Raw genomic sequence first — 16,111 nt, 5'->3', positions numbered from 1 at the left:
TGGTGGATGGTAGAATAAAGTCGTTTAAACAATGCATTTGTGGATCAACAGAGAAAATGTTGTAAAATGTCCTTGTTTAGAATTTTTGTCACTGTGCCGAAAAAAATTCCTTTGTAAAGGAACAGTTCTATTGGAGAACCATACTTGTGGTGGGTCATCTTCTTGTTTGTACATATGCATACACACAGTATGCCTCTGACCTAGTTTGTCTCATCACTTAAAAAGAACAGATGGACAGCAAAATAAACCGAGCATTGCATGTCCTGTGTCGTTTTCTCTCCGTCATTTCATTGTATAGAAAAAAGATATAGGCAGCTGCTGACAGTGATAGGTTTGAAAAGACATGTGCAACCTTCTGCAAGTCTGCACGCAACGTATCGTACCGTTAATGAAATATACACTTTTCAAATTTGATGAACTTGGAAAATGTGATGGGTTCAAAACAGTATTAGCTGTAAGTTCACAGATGAACCTCAGCAAAGAGTCAAATTAGGTGTGTTAATAGACTTTTACCACCCCGACTAACAGTATGGAATATTTGTTGATTTGAATGTATGCTGTACAGCTATATCGTCACCGATATTGCGGAAAGACGTAGGTGTTATTCCACAAAAACAAAACACCTTTGAGGCCAGAGTCACGATGAACGCAAAACAACAGGACAAGGACTTGGTCTTTTCTCTTGGATAAACAAAAAAAATGTACAAAAATAAAGATCTCTTTGTCCATATTTCTTTGTTTGAGCTTAATCTTTTTGGTAAAAAAAAACCTATCGCTTCCATCATGAGCTAAGCCCAACCTTCCCTCTAAAGTCGAGCTCTTTTCTTGATGAGCTTAAGCTGCGGTCCAACGGCTTGCCACTCTTGAATCAAATCTTACATTGCAGTTTTTCCCCTTTTTGCAAGGCCTGGCACCAATTAACCGGGAAAAACGGGGGATTAATGGACGTGAATATATTTTTAGCAAATTATTATTATGGCCCGGTAGTCCAGTGGTTAGCACGTGGGCTTCACAGTGCAGAGGTACCGGGTTCGGTTCCAGCTCCGGCCTCCCTGTGTGGAGTTTGCATGTTCTCCCCGGGCCTGCGTGGGTTTTCTCCGGGTGCTCCGGTTTCCTCCCACATTCCAAAAACATGCATGGCAGGCTGATTGGACGCTCTAAATTGTCCCTAGGTGTGAATGTGAGCATGGATGGTTGTTCGTCTCTGTGTGCCCTGCGATTGGCTGGCAACTGATCCAGGGTGTCCCCCGCCTACTGCCCGAAGACGGATGGGATAGGCTCCAGCACCCCCCGCGACCCTAGTGAGGATTAAGCGGTTCAGAAAATGGATGGATGGATGGATATTATTATGGCCGTATGCAACAAATGTACCGCCCAACTGTATTTACTGTCTGGGTTTTCTGAACAGGTCCTGACCCCATGTACTGATATCCTTTACATATTGATGTTGGTTTTTGATGCAGTGGCGCCTGAGGTATCAACGGTCATGGGCATTCGATGTTTGTTTTCGGCCTTGCCGCTGACAAGCAGTGATTTCTCCAGATTCTTTGAACCTTTTGATATTATCATAGATGATGAAATCCCTAAATCCCTGAAGTGTTTGTTGAGGACAATTGTCCTTAAACTGTTGGGGAACAACTGCATAATAAAATAGCCAAAGAGGTGAACCTCGCCCCATCTTTGCTTGTGAATGACTGAGCAATTCAGGGAGTTAGTTCGTTTGTTTGTTCACCCGTGGCATTTTCCAAGCTGGTGTTTGATGAGCAGTCCACGAATTTCTCGGGCATTTTCGCCATCTGTTCCAGCTTTTTTGGAAACATGTTACATTCATAGAATTCGGAGGTAATGATTATTTGCTAAAAACTGTGTATTCAGTTCTATATAGATTGCACATGTTTAGTAAATCGTTGTATTATCTTTATTCTATTTTTAGCTTAAAAACAGGACAACAAGATGCCTTTGAAAAATAAAATAATGTTACAAAGAGCACACATAAAAAGGTAATAAAACCTAATGTTTTTCTCAGAAGTGGCTTATCTGTGAGGCCAAGAAATATCCCTTCAAAGTAAAAGGAAAGGTGTGGTTCCACACAACAGGAAGCACTTTTCCATAATTTATTCGAAAATAGGTAAGAGTAAAAACTGTGGAAAAACATCAGTGATCCTTCACAAAAAAAAAACAGCAATTAGCATCTTTTTCATTTTAATTTGAGCACGTAAAGCAAGCAAAGAAGCGTCGTGGAAACATTGAGTCAAATTCATTTGAAACTGTGCTGTCCTTTCCAGTTTTGAAAAGCAAGCACTTTTTCATCTCTCCCTTGTCTTGTTGACGTAATCCAACAAAGGTGAAGGAAAGGTGGCACGAAGGTTGAGGATATCTGTCTTTCCAAAGAGGCCCCACGTGTGGTTCTGTCTGTCTCATGAATCTCTGTATGTAGGTATGTGTGTGTGTGTGTGTGCGTGTGTGTGTGTGTGAGAGGAAAGTCGTTGTAGTGGATGTAGCGGTCCCAAGCGATGGAAACATCAGAAAGAAGGAACACGAGAAACTGGAGAAATACCAAGGGCTCAGAGAGGAGCTGGAGAGAGCCTAGAAGGTAAAGGTGACAGTCGTGCCTGTGGTGGTCGGAGCACTCGGGGCAGTGACCCCCAAACTAGATGAGTGCTTGCAACATATCCCGGGAACAACATCGGACATCTCAGTCCAGAAAAGCACAGTGCTGGGAACAGCAAGGATACTGCGCAGAAACCTCAAGCTTCCTGGCCTCTGGTAGAGGACCCGAGCTAAATGGGGGATGGACACCACTTGGGGGTAAGACGAGGATTTTTAAAAAATATATATGTACTGTATATGTACACTTTTTTTCAATGCATAATTGGCATCAATTAATGTGGATTTTCACTGGACAGCTCGGTCTCGATCCCCTTCGAACAGCCCGGGTCCATTGAATTGCAGTTTTGCTCTGCCGAAGCTTGCATGGTTAATTCAGTATGTATCGCAGCAAAGCTGCTATTGCATTAATGCAATTGACAGAATCAATTTCATTGTTTCATTGTATTCACATAGTTGAGTAATGTTCAGGGCACTTTGTGCAGTAGATTCCAAACATTCGTGGATTCTATTCTGATAGGACTGCCACGCAGCCACCGCGTGATGTCCTGATGCACCAGACTGTTATGTTTCAGTCTTTCAGGTTACCGCTGTGTACCGCCCCTCTCTTCAGTGAGGGGCGGTCCATTAGGCGAGGATCAAGCAGACATGGGTTCATACGTGTGGAAGTGGATTCCTTTGGAGCATGTTATCTTCATCACTGCCCCATTTAGACTGGTGTCAGTGATCAATCTCATCATGCCTTCTGCAATCATTGATGGCCTGCAGATTGGTCAACGGGAGAAAGGAGAGAGGCAAAGGGCTGTTCAATGACATTTTTTTTTAAAGTACTTGAATTCACATATTTTGTAGAGGAATATATACAGGAAGGGCGGCCCGGTAGTCAAGTGGTTAGCACGTCGGCTTCACAGTGCAGAGGTACCGGGTTCGATTCCAGCTCCGGCCTCCCTGTGTGGAGTTTGCATGTTCTCCCCGGGCCTGCGTGGGTTTTCTCCGGGTGCTCCGGTTTCCTCCCACATTCCAAAAACATGCGTGGCAGGCTGATTGGACACTCTAAATTATCCCTAGGTGTGAGTGTGAGTGCGAATGGTTGTTCGTTTCTGTGTGCCCTGCAATTGGCTGGCAACCGATTTGGGGTGTCCCCCGCCTACTGCCCGGAGACAGCTGGGATAGGCTCCAGCACCCCCCGCGACCCTCGTGAGGATCAAGCGGTACGGAAAATGAATGAATGAATGAATATATACAGGATCCTCGACTGCTACATCTCTGGAGGGGGCTGTTTACTATTCAAAAATTCGACCAGCATCTTGCACAGTACCACAAAACACCCTCCTCAAAATAGCAACTGTTCCTGTATATGGGCCTCATTCAAACTATGCGAGTTGGTCTTCGTACTGTGTTTGACTTTCTGACTTCATGTTTAGATTCACCTCTGACACTCTTGGTCCACTGCATCTTCTTTAACCCTTTCAGGGGCAGCGTTTAGTACAGTGAACAGCTTATCATGTTTTCAGGTTACAGGAAGCATGAAAGGGTTCATGTCAGCAATTTAGTGTTAGGAGCCATTTGTCGGCTGATTAACTTTACTGAGACACATGATTTTCCTCACAGACACAACATTTTCCCAACTCCAGGCAACAAAAACAGCTTGACTGAAATAGGAATGTAAACAGAAGAGGGTCAGAAAAGGCCTCGATGGTGCCTTGCATTCTTCCGTTACTTTTTTTCGATAAATGTCTTTACGACATCTTTAAATCCTTGCTTGTGGAGTGAAAATGAATTATTAACGGTCCAAGCAGCCATTTGAGATGATGACAGTCTGGTCCTGGAACTTCAGTTTTATTTTCATTTAATCCTATGCGGAAAGTTTCCAAGTCCCTACAGTGGTACTTCTACTTAAGAAATTAATTGGTTCTGGAAGAAATTTCTTAACGACAAACTTTTAGAAGTACAGATGTTTGCTTTTGTCGGCTTTTAACAATCCTTCGAAAATATCCAAGGCAAACATCAGCATAGTGAGCGATTGTCCAATTGGTGAACACTTTTTCAGGGTGATTCACATTTATGTAAAACTATCACAACACCTCATGGCCCGAGGGGCCAATGACGAGGATGCTGCATACACACCTATTTATCTATCTACACTCATAAACGCAGTCAGTCGAGATCCCTCTTAACCAATGGGATGCCAGGATGATGCCATAATATATATATAATTATATATACAGGTATATAACAGCTCGGTCATCCGGGAGGGGCTCAGAGTCTAGCTGCTTCTCCTCCACATCGAGAGGAGCCAGATGAAGTGGCTTGGGCATCTGATTCGGATGCCTCCTGAGCGCCTCCCTGGTGAAGTGTTCCGGGCATGTCCCACCGGGAGGAGACCCCGAGGAAGACCCAGGACACGCTGGAGAGACTATGTCACCCAGCTGGCCTGGGAACGTCTCGGGATCCCCCGGGGAGAGCTGGAAGAAGTAGCTAGGGAGAGGGAAGTCTGGGCTTCCCTGCTAAAGCTGTTGCCCCCGCGACCCGGCCCCGGATAAGCGGTAGATGATGGATGGATGGAAGGATGGAGGTATATAACAAAAGATAATAGCCAATGGCAGAGCAGCTCTCAGTGTGTTGCATTCAGGAAACTCAGAGTTGAAAGCATCAGCTCATACTGTAATTTTGCCTTTCATATCTTGAAATGTCTTTCGTAGCAAGAGGCAATATTATACTGTTGAGGCGTGTCGTAACTTAAAAATTTCGTATGAAGAGACATTCGTAAGTAGAGGTACCACTGTACACATAGTCAGCTACTATCTTGGAAGAGATTTTGTTCAACCTTAGCTAGTTTATTACTGTTGGCAATTGTATGATTGTAGAATGGATTACTTCAATGTTTGCATGCGTCATGGAGGGCGTACTCACTGTAAAACTCCAAACTTGTTCATGCTGCGCCTGAAATCATCCTTGAATTTGACAAATTTCCCCATGTTTTCCTCCTGTTCTACTGAGTGGAGCAGAGGGGTGTCAACAAAGGCGGGACACAGCACATTGATACGCACGCCGTAGTCACTCTGAGAAGATGCATCCTGTAAAAAAAATAACATTGTCGTGCCACCCTAGAAAATACTCAAAGTATAGCTTGGGTTTTACATGACTAATAGCTAGCTACTAATGGTTGTGGGCATGCGTGTATTGTGTATGCGCGTGTACTTCTTACGGCCATAACTCTGGTGAAACCAATGACTCCATGTTTTGTGGCCGTGTAGACGGGCTGGTGAGGAGAGTGCAGGAAGGCTGCAGCAGAAAGAAACCACAAAAGACATCGCCGTGTTAATGTCAATTAGTCATACAGCAATAACCGCCAAAGAAATATCAACAGCTCCTCCTTGAGCCGTCACCTTATTGTGACGGAGGGGTTTGTGCCTTTTGAGGGCTTTATGCCTCGGCGAAGGGTTCAGACAAAGCACGGCTCAATGATGAAGAAAACTATTGCGCCATTTCGTTCCCTCGCCTGGACGCTGGTCACCAAGGCCAAAGTTGGACTCGATCACAAGCAACCGGTGGACTCTGTCTCGGTCTCATTGTCCATCCATCCATCCATCCATCCATCCATCATCTACCGCTTATCCGGGGCCGGGTCGCGGGGGCAACAGCTTTAGCAGGGAAGCCCAGACTTCCCTCTCCCTAGCTACTTCGTCCAGCTCTCCCCGGGGGATCCCGAGTCGTTCCCAGGCAAGCTGGGTGACATAGTCTCTCCAGCGTGTCCTGGGTCTTCCTCGGGGTCTCCTCCGGGTGGGGCATGACCGGAACACCTCACCGGGGAGGCGCTCAGGAGGCATCCGAATCAGATGCCCAAGCCACCTCATCTGGCTCCTCTCGATATGGAGGAGAAGCGGCTCGACTCTGAGCCCCTCCCGGATGACCGAGCTTCTCACCTTATCTCTTAAGGGAGAGCCCGGCTCTCCCGGTCTCATTGTGATGAAGAGAAACTAATCTGAAAGGCCAAGCTCTTGATTTTACCAGTCGATCTACGTTCACACCCTCACGTATGATCAAAGAGCTATGGGTAGTGACCGAAAGAACAAAATAGCAGACAGAAACATTTCTTCACCGTGCGTCTGATATTCAGGAGCTATGATGAGAATCTCGGTCATGGCGGGAGCTCAGAGTTGAGCCGCTTATCCACCACACTGAGAGAAGCAAGATGCTTCTCGGGCATCTGTTTTAGATGTCCCCTGAAGGTTGTTGGTGACAGCAGCAAAAACACATGACTTGTAAGTCTCCTTTGATAAAGTTTTATTAATCTATGCAGTATTGCCCGTCTACACTTCTGTTTTATCCTACGTCTCAGTTCAAAGCACATGTGATACTTGTGGGACAGTTCTGTTGGTAAAAAGGCTCAACAAAAGGGTCATTTGTGTTTTGTGTGTCAACAGGAACAAGCAAGATGTTGTTCACATCTCAAGTCACATGTGCATCTCTCTATTCATCTCAAAGTGTGTCAATGCCCAAGTATGAATTCAATCTGTGCTTTTAAAAGTTCAAAATGCTGGCAGCGCAGGCCATTTGTCGACATGTGATACGGTACGTGTTACATTCTGCGCATGACAGTGTGTAACTGTTACCTGCCATAGAAGATACATTGATTATTGTGCCTCCTTCCTTGCCATGCTCCTTACTCATATGTTCCAGAGCCAGATAGGTCCCATTTATGACCGACGTCTGTAAAGAAAGGGACAACCCCACCATGGTGACATTCCTCACAACAGAGAATTAGAATCTTGATGAGAATAATTTGCAAATAAAGTGTGTGAAGAGGGTTAACAAACGAGGAGTGGCTTTGCTTCCTTCCCAGCACCGACCCCAAAAATAGATCAGATAAGTCCCTTGGAGAACAAACAATACTTGTGTTTGTTAATGAGGTATTTCCTCCTCTTAATTAGCTCAACAGGCAAAACTGGTCATGAAAGTGCATCTGCTCTCAGTGCTCAGTACAAATTGAAAAAATACAATTCTTGTATAGCCATGCAGCAGATGACTTGTTTCCCCCTCTCTTGTGGACGTTTCTGTGTGGATAGTCACACATTGCACCGAGCACCATCTTGAGCTTGTAAAACTCAATGGCAGGTTTTCTGACAAGTGTTAAGATTGTGCAGTTCTTCTCGTCAAGTCATCTGGCTCTTGCTTGTTATCGTCTTCATGTCAGTCAGAGCTGCCGTTTGCACAACTTCAATTGTCATTACAGAGCCTCGGCACCACAATCACAAGTAGTTTTCAGTTTTAAGACTTCAACTTTCATAGACCCCCATGTCCCGAATTACCTTGCTCTTTGTCCAGAATAGAACTTCTGGATTTGCATTGCTATCATCTGCCGACTTTTGGATTGAAACATCATCAAAACGCAAAATGAAAAATTGGTTCATGTTTGAGGATGAGAACCAAGCCACATTTGTCGAAAAATTATGAGTGCAAATCTGATGATCTCATATTTTCTATTTCAACATACATTTTAGGAATCTCTCAGACATCATCAACATTCAATAGCGTGAATCTCTTTTTCTGTTTTTCCAGGCAGAGTTTGTAGCGAGCTAAATCCCAAAGAAAAGGCTGTTTGAATGACAAAGTAAGAGTTGACAGCATTATGCCTCTGGACAAAGAATTAGCAGGAACAGGAAATCAGTCAAACCACACAAAGGAAATAACTCCCAACACCGCACTCGAAGAAACATGAGACAAGTTTATTTTGTACACATTCATTTAAACCAGGGGTGCCCAAACTTTTTGGACGGAAGATCTACTTTTCGATCAACTAACCTCCCCGGATCTACCCTTACCAGCGCACGCGCATACACACATACACACACACATATATATATATTACTAACATGTACAAAGACACACAAATGGTTGTTTGTTTTTTTTTCTCCTCGATACTCCTCAGATCTCCTTGGGACCTACCTGTCTTAGATCTACAGGTAGATCAGATCGACGTAATGGGCACCCCCGATTGAAACCACATTGTAAATGCCTCACTCCTCCGCTAAATATTGATGAATGTACTCCAAAGACTACACAGTAAAAAGCGCAGGTCTGTTTTCCTAAACCTCTTGCAGGAAGGCACGGCTCCAGGACTTATTCTCCCGCCGTGAAGGAAGGTTGGAGTGGTGAGTGGGGCTGGGAAAATAATTAAGATATTTTGGAATGTCAAACAAACTGCTGGAGGGATTGAACTCCCAACCCCAGTGTAGCGCATTCCTGCTTGCAGGGTAGCTATAACCCTAAGGATGAGCTAATTACTTTGACCCAGCAGACTGGGTTGGCCTCGGGACCTCAAGGTCCCGAGGTCAATGCAGGTTCACCCAACGTTGTAAGTCAGCCAAGTCAAGTTTGTACGGTCCAGTCCTGTCGTCCCTCCCTTCAAACCCCCCACCTGCACGGTTAGTCGAAGGTGTATCGGTGTTCACCATCCAGAACCTCCTGCTCTGCATTGGGGTCTGGGACTCCAATACCTGGTGGACTGTGAGGGCTATGAGCCAGAGGAGCGCTCTTGGGTGTCCTCTGGATGCATCTTGGACTCCTTGACTGCCACGCTGACAATCCTGAGATGCGTGGGACGTCGGCAGCCAACCCTTGAGGGGTCAGTACTGCCGAGATCTACAGGCAGTAGATCTCGCCACCTTCCTCATATGTGTCACCTGCTCCCTGATTGTTTCACCCTCACCTGTCTCTTATCTCCACTCAAGCCCTCTATATATTCATCTCGTGTGTCTGTTTCATTGCTGGTTTGTCGATTCTCTTCAGTTCACGTTCCACCATTGCCTCTTGTCATAGCCATAGTGTACCAAACATTGTTTGCTTTTGACCATGCCTATTGCCTCACACCACTTGTACCTCTGTTCCATCATTGGTCTCTCACATGTCCCGACCTTCACCTGGATTAAATGTTTTTTTTCCCCTCACCAAGTCTGAAACGTGCCTTTGAGTCCAAACCACCTGTCCCTATTTCTTGACGCAATACTTGTGTACAGCGAAAGTCTGTCTCGCGGTGTGCTGTAAATATGAGCATGGACGGGCTAGACGAGTGTTGGTATTATCACAGATACATAAAGCTTGGCACAGTAAGACTTTTCCGCTGCGGTTGACGTGACCACAACCAACTTGATTTGCAGCCAATGGAAGTGGCTTCTTTCATTCTCTTTAAATTCAGCGCACAGGACGCTCAGTCCTTGACATGGCAGGGAGGAAGAATCTCATTTGCTGGAGTCCATGCAGGACGCTGAAGCATGCAATATACAGGTATATTTATAAGGAAATGCAATTTAGACTCTGTAAATATGGCCAGAGCGACCACGGACCATTGCTGTAAAGTGGCCACTTTGAGACCGCCTTAATCAAATACACTACGCTCATTTGTGTCCGTGGGTGACCGCCGAGCTTGTCTCAAAGGATTTACTTACCACAGTTTGCTAAAGTGTGTTGTGAGACATACAGTAGTGTGATCGGGGTTGAGAGTGAATCAACACATATGGATTTGGAAGAACATAAAATACTCTTTCTTATAGATGACTAAGGAAATATAAATAAACGCCACACCAATTATCATCTTATCACCTCACCAGGTTTACTTGTATGGTCTTCTCCCAGTTCTTTTCATTGTTGATTCCAGCATTGTTGATGACAATGTCTAGACGACCAAACTGGTCAACTGTACTTTGGAAGGCACCTAAATGACAGAAATCAAACGGCATTAGTAAATGATTTCAGACATTTGTATCACAAGGGAAAAACTTGACACCCACTTTTATGACCATAATCCTTCAATTAAGTGTTTCTACAATCGCCCCAAGGGCAGTATGAAAAAAAACATGGACTTCCGTGATTCTATTACGTAAACCAAAGATAAGACGGTACATAATTAGTGCTGGTCAGTACATTACAACATTTCGACATGGTGATTGCTCTTATGCGCTGTCAGACAGATGAAAATAAATAAACTAGTCTAGTCAAATGGAGTACTTTTACTGGAAAGCAAATCACACAGGGATCACTCCAAATTACTGAGCAGTGCCTTCCTCTGTAATATAATTGTCAAGCAGTACAACACCATCCTAAGCTGCAAAAATACAATTCAAGCTTCATTTTTGAATACAAAGGGAAAATAAAATCTTATGGTACAATCAACATCATCCCCTTATTGAAGATTGAGAACCAGGGAAATCTATTTTATGCGATTGATCTTATACCTTCATACAGCAACTCTTTTTGTGCTTGGTTCTGGACGAAGGAGGGATGCTTTTTGCTCTGCTCCTGCTCCGCTTCCTTATGCTGACTTGGTCTATGTGCTGGCTGTCCTCTATCTCAACTTATTCTAGCCTCCTGCTGTACTTTTCTTCCAAAAAACAACCTTTTTTTCTGACGGAAAGAGCAGGCAGTGGGGAGCCTTCTTGGCCCTCTGGGACATTTGGACTTCTGATCACAGGTATCCTGCTCTTTGAGTTAGCAGTTTCTTAATGTATCGCAAAATTAAACAGACAGGAGTGGCTTCACTGGAAGGGAACAAGCGTTTTCCTTTCACATCTAAGATCTCGGGCCACTAAACAGCGAACGGCGGGGATTTCCATTCTGCGTCCCTCCTTTGGTTCATTAATGTTGTTTATGTTTCTCCGGACGGGTTGTAACTGGGAAGGCAAATTCCTTGTGTGTTTTGAATACTTTGCCAATAAATCTGATTCAGATTCTAATTTTCTAGGGCACATTTTGCATCCTCAAATGAGATGCAAGAAGAAACTACACAGACACTATGCAGTTTCAGTGTACGAGAGTTGTTAAGATGATACAAAACAGGAGGGCATCGCAGGCACCCACCCTAATCAGGTCAGCCGACCAGACGCTACTGGAGGTACCGGGGACTAAATGGAGGCAAATTGTTAGGACAGTGATTTGGTGAGGACCGCATTGTACAGAACAAATTTTAAGTTGCTGAGGTGTTCTGGGATACACACGGAAAAACTAAGGTCAAAATCACAAACAATAATTAAGCCAGCCGATAATAAATCTGAAAGCAAGTGCAACAAGTGCATCCCACATGGAGAATACACAGTGAAAGTGAAGCTAATTTGACGGATTTAGTGGCAAAATATAAATCATCATGCTTTGGAGGTATTTAGGATTAAAAAAAATGAAGCAGAGCGTTGTGCTCACTGAGTAAAAATTGTAATGAAGCAAGTCAGCACAACATTACGTTGCAGTTTACAATGTGAAAAAAACACGACAACGTTTTTAGTGCATTGAGCAACATCGTAAATTGTGAGAGGTCCTGTTTCAAACCAGACATCATTAATATGGTAAAATAGTCTTTTTCAAATAATCTATAGAAGTTGCACTGCTGCGTTTTGTCATAATAATTGCGCCCCCCCCCACCCCCTCCCTTTGTTGAATTCAAGCTCTGGTGACGAGTCTGTTTTAAGATAATAAAAAGACAAGCCCCCACATGCTGGACCATATTTCCTTCTGTAAACGCTGCTGCCTGAGGTTGTCTTTTGTGTGTGTCACTCTATGTCGTTGCGTTCATAGAGGTCGCATAAACATACAAATATCAGACCTAACTAACGCCCCCCCCCCCAAAAAAAAATCCAAATTGGGCATCACACTCTGCAGTGTGAATGTAGCCTATAAGTCTTGTTTTAATTAGCTTCCACAGACTTGTTTTGCGGTGTGAACTAGTAATAAGATGGTATGTGGTTGTTTTTGCTGATGAAGTTGCGCTGGATGTCTCCATCACCAAAAATACTCAAATGTGTATTTTTGGTGATGTGTCTGCTCCTCTTTGTCTGTCGATCTATTCATTCACTTTCCCTCCATTCTTAAAATATTGCGACAAGCGAGGACAGCTGGTAAATACTGCACACTAGAAGTTAGCAGTTAGATAATGATGACAAACAACACACACCCAAGTTCAACCAATCGGTGTTCGTCGGTGCAGCCCACCCCCTCGAAAGTTCTAACGGGGCCCAGAAAGATCCTAGGTCATCTTCTTATCTACGTAAATCCTTTTGGTGGAAACTCACAGCCAACTACATTTATCTAGGTAAATTGAAAAGTTCTTCAAAAGATTATTGCAGTGGAAAAGGGGCTTTTGAGGGCCCTAAATGGTCAAAGGATCATCTATACTTGGATTTTGTGTCATTTTGTTGTTTTGTTTGGTCAATGCCATCTGCCGGCTGTCTTTTAATTTATGTCAGTGTACACCTATTTTGACTTTTACTTGCAAATAAAAGTCTGCAGGAATAATAAGGTGGCCAAAGCTCCTAACCATGCATGGAATGTTCCATCCCAAATCCAGCACCCTGAGACTGTACGCAAGCCGAAAGGAAGGAGGCCGGGGACTAGTGAGTGTGAGAGCCACTGTCCAGGATGAAACATCCAAGCTCCATGAATACATCAAGGAGAAGGCTCCAACGGATGACGTACTCAGAGAATGTCTCAGACAATGGGGAACAGAAGATGAGGTGCTGGAAGAGGGACCATCATGGGAGGACAAGCCCCTACACGGGATGTGCCACCGGACCATAACTGAAGTGGCCGATCTCAAGAAGTCCTATCAGTGGCTAGAGAGGACTGGCCTGAAGGACAGCACAGAGGCACTCATCCTGGCTGCTCAGGAGCAGGCCCTGAGCACCAGAGCCATTGAGGCCCAGATATACCACACCAGACAAGACCCAAGGTGTAGGTTGTGCAAAGAGGCACCTGAGACGATCCAACACAGAACTGCAGGGTGTAAGATGCTGGCAGGGAAAGCCTACATGGAACGCCATAACCAGGTGGCTGGAATAGTCTACCGAAACATCTGTGCGGAGTATGGACTGGAAACCCCAAGGTCAAAATGGGAAACACCTCCGAAGGTGGTGGAGAATGACAGATCCTGTGGGACTTCCAGATCCAGACTGACAAGATGGTAATGGCGAACCAACCAGATATCGAGATCATAGATAAAGGGCAGAGGAAAGCCGTTGTAGTGGTTGTAGCGGTCCGAAGTGATGGAAACATCAGAAAGAAGGAACACGAGAAACTCGAGAAATACCAAGGGCTCAGAGAGGAGCTGGAGAGAGCCTGGAAGGTAAAGGTGACAGTCGTGCCTGTGGTGGTCGCAGTACGCGGGGCAGTGACCCCCAAACTAGATGAGTGGTTGGAACAGATTCCGGGAACAACATCGGACATCTCAGTCCAGAAGTGTGCAGTGCTGGGAACAGCAAGGATACTGCGCAGAACCCTCAAGCTTCCTGGCCTCTGGTAGAGGACCCGAGCTGAATGAGGGACGGACACCACCCGAAGGGTGAGATGAGGATTTTTTTTTTAATATATATGGTTGCATTAAAACATTCAAGGTTAAAGGTTGTGCAACTTAGATGACAAGAGTATGTTGATGTATTATTCACCTATTAGAACTCTGGATGTTAAACTAAACATTCAAAATAATTCCGTGTTATGGGCAGCTTCTGAGCAAGCCATTTAAAATGTCACAGGCCAAAGTACATACATCTCTCCCAAAACAAGCCACCAGCTTGTTGTTTATCTCCATGTGTGAACAGGCAGATCAGGTTTCATCAACCACTGACGAAACCAGAGGTGGTTAAACCTGCATGTGTCAAGAGCGGCTGCATTCCACACTTGGCCACCACCACACAATTACAAACAAACACACCTGACGTCAGAAAAGTTTTGACACATAGGTTGACGCACACTAATTGATAGGAGTAATGCGATCACACATTTAGAAGCATTCCCCAGTTGTTAACCTGCCCGGGATTTTCCAGGCAATGTCACACATCAAAACCGCTTTCCCTTTGCTTGTCCTTTCATTCCCCTCAGAGCCACATTTGCCCATATAGAGTGCAACAACGTTCAACGCGCTGCACTGTCGAACCAACGGCAGAAATGCAGCGAAACAAGCAGTCATGTGACTACGTACAAGACCAGACAAGCTTCATTTGAACTGAACTCTGATTGCTTGCTTGTGTCAAGTAAGATCCGCAAGTGACCAGATTGCAACTTTTCCCACACTCTCAATGTATAACTGGCAGCAGACGCAAACACACAAGCAAGGACTGGCTCTTGGAAAATGTTTGCCCCCCCCCCCCCCCCCAAAAAGAAACAACAACGCTTTGGGTTCTTCTTTGACGTCATTTCCCAGTTGAGGCTGACCAGCTGAGACGTTTTATGAATTGGTTATCGTGTGTGTTCAAATTATAGTGTAAGTGTAATAAATGTTTCCCATGAGAATATGTCGCTTCTCACGTGCTGAGTGACACTTACCGCGAAGGGAGTCTCCATTGGAAACATCACACTGAATAAAAGTGCTTCTGTCATCTCCAAATTCCGCATCCAGCTGTTTCTTGCACTCTTCCCCGCGGGTCTTGTTCAGGTCAACCACAGCCACCTAAAGGACTCAAAAGCTTTGAGTCAAATGTCAAAAAGGAGTGCGCTGATGTGTTTTCTTTGTTGTAAAATTGAATCATGCCGGACTGGTGAATCAGTCTTGGCTAATATTGTCATTTGTTTCATGAAACAGTTGCCCAAATTGTTGAATCAAAACAATCACTGTCACAGAACGCTAATTCTTTGAGATGGAGATACGAGTACTCGGAATCGGTGCTGCCAGGTAAAATCAGAACAGTTTGGTTAAAACGGGTTGTGTGGCAAAAAAAAGTCAAATGAGTTATGCAAAGAGCTGTGTGTGAATGAAAACACCATCTGCTCCATGGCAATGAATGTTACAAACGGTGTGAGCGACTTGTCAAAGTGGTGAAAAGAAACAGTGAGACAGATCCCGGACTGACCTTAGCTGAGCTCTGTAGGAGGGACTGGACTACGGCTCTCCCTATGCCTTGAGCTCCCCCGGTCACCAGAGCCACTCTCCCATTTAGAGACATGATCTTATCCACGTTGGCTTCTCTCTGGCAACCTGCCGCTCACTTGTGAAGTGTTGCTGTGTGTGTGTGTTTTTTTTTTCTTGGCTGCCCACCTACTTGAGGACTCACACACCCATCTGACGCTTTCTCTCTCTTCGAACACGTTCAGAGGGCTCGCTCACTATTCTTGTCTGTTTTGGTTGGGTCGAGCTTTGCCTTTTTTCCCCTCCCTCCTCTTCATTGGCCACCTCTCCCCTTCTGCTTATCAGGCCAAACAAGTGCTGTTTGTGTGTGTGTGTGTGTGTGTGCGTGAGAGAGAGAGAGAGAGAAAGAGAAAGCACTTCGAAGCGTTTAAGTAAACTGTTGGATAATAATTACAGATTTATCCAACAGTTGTACCTGCTCTCCTAACTCCTCCCATTTCCTTGTCCCCGCCCCTTTTTCAGCACTCTTTCACCTCCCTCACTTCATTTGTCTCAAACACATTTCAATTCCTAATCTATTCAGTGTAAATTGTCTGGATTTCTCATTGTGCACGACTTCTGCCAGAATCCCCCCCCCCCTAAAAAAAAAGATCTGACTGAGCTAAACCTATAATTGAGTGT

General features: G+C 44.8%; 1 protein-coding gene across 1 annotated transcript; it reads right to left on the bottom strand.

The window, feature by feature from the left end:
* Nucleotides 1–1,955: 1,955 nt before the first annotated feature.
* hpgd (15-hydroxyprostaglandin dehydrogenase) lies at nt 1,956–15,858 on the bottom strand. Its single transcript, XM_052083813.1, has 7 exons — nt 15,435–15,858; nt 14,911–15,034; nt 10,215–10,321; nt 7,224–7,320; nt 5,816–5,892; nt 5,521–5,684; nt 1,956–3,369 (listed from the first exon to the last, which is right to left on the bottom strand). Exons 1-7 carry the CDS (start codon nt 15,525–15,527, stop codon nt 3,246–3,248), a joined length of 786 nt encoding a protein of 261 aa, XP_051939773.1. The 5' UTR covers nt 15,528–15,858; the 3' UTR covers nt 1,956–3,245.
* Nucleotides 15,859–16,111: the final 253 nt, after the last annotated feature.

The sequence above is a fragment of the Hippocampus zosterae genome, chromosome 13 (genome assembly GCF_025434085.1).
Source record: "Hippocampus zosterae strain Florida chromosome 13, ASM2543408v3, whole genome shotgun sequence".
NCBI classification, from domain to species: domain Eukaryota; kingdom Metazoa; phylum Chordata; class Actinopteri; order Syngnathiformes; family Syngnathidae; genus Hippocampus; species Hippocampus zosterae.
Note: the sequence above shows the minus strand (reverse complement) of the source record. Positions and strands in the feature narration are given on the sequence as shown.

Coding starts and splice junctions, on each gene's coding strand:
- hpgd (XM_052083813.1), bottom strand. CDS start 15,527: ATGTCTCTAAATGGGAGAGTGGCTCTGGTGACCGGGGGAGCTCAAGGC. Junction 10,322..14,910: donor CAATGGAGACTCCCTTCGCG/GTAAGTGTCACT, acceptor TCTGTCATTTAG/GTGCCTTCCAAAGTACAGTT. Junction 5,685..5,815: donor GTTTCACCAGAGTTATGGCC/GTAAGAAGTACA, acceptor TTTTTTTTACAG/GATGCATCTTCTCAGAGTGA.